The sequence below is a fragment of the Argentina silus genome (genome assembly GCF_951799395.1).
Source record: "Argentina silus genome assembly, contig: scaffold_123, whole genome shotgun sequence".
NCBI classification, from domain to species: Eukaryota; Metazoa; Chordata; class Actinopteri; order Argentiniformes; family Argentinidae; genus Argentina; species Argentina silus.
Genome location: NW_028152530.1, coordinates 1 through 4,038, shown reverse-complemented (window position 1 = coordinate 4,038; position 4,038 = coordinate 1). Strand labels below are relative to the sequence as shown.

At 45.8% G+C, this 4,038-nt stretch overlaps 1 protein-coding gene across 1 annotated transcript; it reads right to left on the bottom strand.

Annotated features, from left to right (window-relative positions):
• Positions 1-368: 368 nt before the first annotated feature.
• Positions 369-3,330, bottom strand: blvra (biliverdin reductase A; the record flags this gene model as incomplete). Its single annotated transcript, XM_083698016.1, has 2 exons — positions 369-1,799; positions 3,138-3,330. Coding segments are annotated over 2 exons (452 nt in total), but the record flags the coding sequence as incomplete, so codon positions are not given.
• Positions 3,331-4,038: the final 708 nt, after the last annotated feature.

The window sequence follows — 4,038 nt, the reverse complement described above, 5'->3', positions numbered from 1 at the left end:
CCCTCCGGTATCCCGCGGCACTCAGAGCGAGCGGCACCGGACGCGGGAATAAACTTTTACCGTACAACAGTGTCAACATAATGACACTAAAACGAACAACTCAGATCACAAAAAATCAGTCATGGTAGATGTCTTTAACACTCTCAATCCTGGTAAAAGGCTGTGTTGGTAATGGTCGTTTCTCTGTAAAGTGCGTGTATTGATCCTTTGAATAAAATGTAAAAAATGAAATGTAAAACAAAACTCTGGTGAAATGTTTAAAGTGGTACAAGTTTCCTCATAACTTACTCTGCTGTTTTTGGCTTTAATTAACTTTGCCACCAAAAAAACAACAACTTTGTTGCAGTCACAGGCACAAGGGAGCTGGTCAAACAGATACACTTTATTAATATGCATGGCAACCAAAACATTCTTCAGCATAACGTCATCACCTTCCCAGCTCGAATACACCCACGACAACGGAGACACGCAGGACAGGCATTAGTTCCCTCAAGTGAAAGCAGACATTAATAATCAACACCGGAGAAAACATCTAGTTCAACAAATGGCATACATTGTGGAATTAATTGTATTTATAGCAATTCATCTGTGACAACACAATATTGAGGCCCAGATAAGAGTGTTTAAAATGGCATGGGGTGAGTACTGTTGGTTCTAGGTAGACCAGAGTGGGATTTGAGGTGAGTGAAGGGGTCAGTCTGGAGACTCAAATAGTTCCTTCACTCAAACATTACCAGCCAGTTACCAGGCAACCGTTTGCTTGATAAAAAAATAAATACAATAAAGTAATAAATACTGCTGTCTTAGATTACACTTTTCGATAACTGAACAGATACTGTCATTTCAACTGCAAAACTTCTCAGCTGTACTAAAACATGTGTGGTTAAACCAGTTCAAGAGAGAGATTTTCCATGTGTGTGGTAGTTTTATTGTTTTACTTGAGAGTAGCCGTGATGTTTTGGGGCTGAAACTGCCTTTTTTCGTCCTCCATTTTCTTGTTAGCCCTGGCCATTGTCTTTGTCTAATAAAAAGTAAATACTGGGTAAATCAGGAAGGGATTTTTGGAACTATTTGAAGTCAGTCAACACAGCTCTTAGCCATGAAACAGGACATGAAGGATGGTTTTGTATCCAGAAATCCAATAAGCTGTGATTCAAGGCAACACATCAACACTGATTCAGGTGTGGCAGAGGTCAGACGGACGGACGCTTGTTGCTGGTGAAGAAGAAGGGTGAGATTCAAGTATAGGGAGGGCGTTAGGGTTAGGGTTAGGGTTATAGGGAGGGCGTTAGTCTCATATCACAGCAAATCAGGGTTGAATGAATTTTGAAGCCCTGAAATAGAGGGGAGTGCATATTTATAAAAATAAATAAAAAATGCTGTACTTTCTAAATGCTGAAACCAATCTGAAAGAAAACAACATTGAATTAAAGCTGAGAATCTCTACTTTTGACCCCAAAGTTTGGCCCCTCTATGTGGCCTGGGGGTCCCCCTCTACGAGATTTGGGGTCCCCTCTATGAGGTTCGGGGGTCCCCCCCTCTAAGCGGCCTGGCTGAGCTGCTGGACCCTCTCGGCCAGCTCCAGACAGTGCAGCACCCTGTGCCTCTCGGTCTGGAGCTGCTCAGGGGGCGCCTGGCCCAGCAGCTTCCCAGAGAAGAGCACCAGATCCTGCATGAACAGGCCCACGGCCTCCCTGGGGCCCGGAGGCAGCTGGGTCATGGTACACGTGTCAAAGTGGAAGTCGATGCTCTTCGCTCTGCTCAGGCCCGGCCCACGCTCCTCGATCCACGTCAGAGGCCTGGGGAGAACCAATCAGAGAACAGTTCTAAAAAATTCAGAATTGACCGTTTTATGATTTATATCAGACGCACTAAACATCCACAGGTATCATAGACATCAAGGGTAAACCAGGGGAGGCTGGTGGAGGTAGAAATCGGAGGACATGCTCATTGTGATGCATGGAATGGAAAGAGGAATTGTTTCTGCCTCCACTAGCCCCCCTGGTGTGTGTGTGTGTGTGTGTGTGTGCGTGCGTATCTTATCTGACATGATTGCCTTATATATTATATTTGGACTCTGACACAATTTGTGTCATTTTAGCTCTTTACCAAAACATATTCAAGTTACAGTTATATAATGAATATGGGCTTAAAGTGCAGACTCAGCTTTAATTTGAGGGTATTCACATCCAAATCGGAGGAAAGGTTTAGGAATTACAGCTCTTTAATATGTTTTTCAAGGGATCAAAAGTAATTGGACAATTGACTCAAAAGCTGTTTCATGGACAGGTGTGGGCTATTCCTTCCTTATTTACATTTACATTTATGGCATTTATCAGACGCCTTTATCCAAAGCGACGTACAACAAATCCATTTGTTTAAGTAAGTGAATCATGAGTCATCATAAGACAAAGTAATCAATGCTCAGACCAGCGGCCATAGGCAGTCACAATGCTAGAAGAAGGATTTCTTTTTTTTTGTGGATTTTTAAGGCAAAGAAGTGGAATATTCTGCAATGGCCGAGTCAATCACCTGATCTCAACCTGATCGCGCATTTCACCTGCTGAAGACAAAACTAAAGGCAGAAAGACCCACAAACAAACAACAACTGAAGACAGCTGCAGTAAAGGCCAAGCATCACAAAGGAGGAAACCCAGCATTTGGTGTCCATGGGTTCCAGACTTCAGGCTGTCATTGCCTGCAAAGGATTCTCGACAAAGTATTAAAAATGAACATTTTATTTATGATTATGTTAATTTGTCCAATTACATTTGAGCCCCTGAAAATAGGGGACTGTGTATAAAAATGGTTGCAATTCCTAAACGTTTCATACAGTATTTTTGTTCAACCCCTTGAATTAAAGCTGAAAGTCTGCCCTTCAATTGCATCTCGATTGTTTCATTTCAAATCCATTGTGGTGACGTACAGAGAAAATTTTAAATTGTGTCCAAATATTTCCGGACCTAACTGTACATGTATATTTATTATTTTATTATTTATTATTGAAGTCATATTTTAAGGCCTTTTAGTATTAATAGTCATATTAATAATAGTCATATTAATAATAGTCAAACTATTGAAGTCATATTAGTTATTAACTTGTAAGTGAGTATAGCTAGATGTGTTTCTGTAGCGACCTCTGTTGCTTGGTAACCAGGTGGGCGGTCATCTTTATGTAGGCCCCCCCCTGCAGCTCCTCCAGGGAGGCCGAGACCACCGCCAGCTCCCCGAACAGATCCACCAGCCAGGTGAGGCGGGCCAGGCCACTGAAGGCTGGGAACCCAGAGGCCGGCTTCAGAGGACCTCCTGGGGGAGAGAGAGACACACACACTGGGGTCAGAGGCCCAGTCCCAACATAGCACCTAGCCCCTGTTCCCTAGTCCCAACATAGCACCTAGCCCCTGTTCCCTAGTCCCAACATAGCACCTAGCCCCTGTTCCCTAGTCCCTAGTGGGGGCGGAGGGAGGGGGAGGGGAGGAGGGTGGGGGCGGAGGGAGGGGGAGGGGGGCGGAGGGAGGGGGAGGGGAGGAGGGTGGGGGCGGAGGGAGGGGGAGGAGGGTGGGGGGGGGTGAGGGAGGGGGAGAGGGGGAGCGTTAACGAGTGTTCCCTGGTGAGAGCTCTGATGGAAAGAAAAGGCCAGTTCTGACTTCATCAATAACTACCAGGTACGTCTGTACACCATGGGGCTGTCTGTCTGAGACACACACACACACACACACACACACACACGCTCGCACACGCTCGCACACGCAGGCTCACACGCGCACACACACACACACACACACACACACACACACGCTCGCACACGCAGGCTCACACGCGCACACACACACACACACACACACACACACACACGCACACGCACACGCACACGCACACGCACACGCAGGCTCACACGCGCACACACACGTCAACAGCCAGCTGTGGTGTTGGAGGTTAAACATTCATCCATAATGTCGCTACCTGGATAATCTGCATCAATCTCAGTCCCCCTACCTGGATAATCTGCATCAATCTCAGTCCCCCGCCGAGCATCTG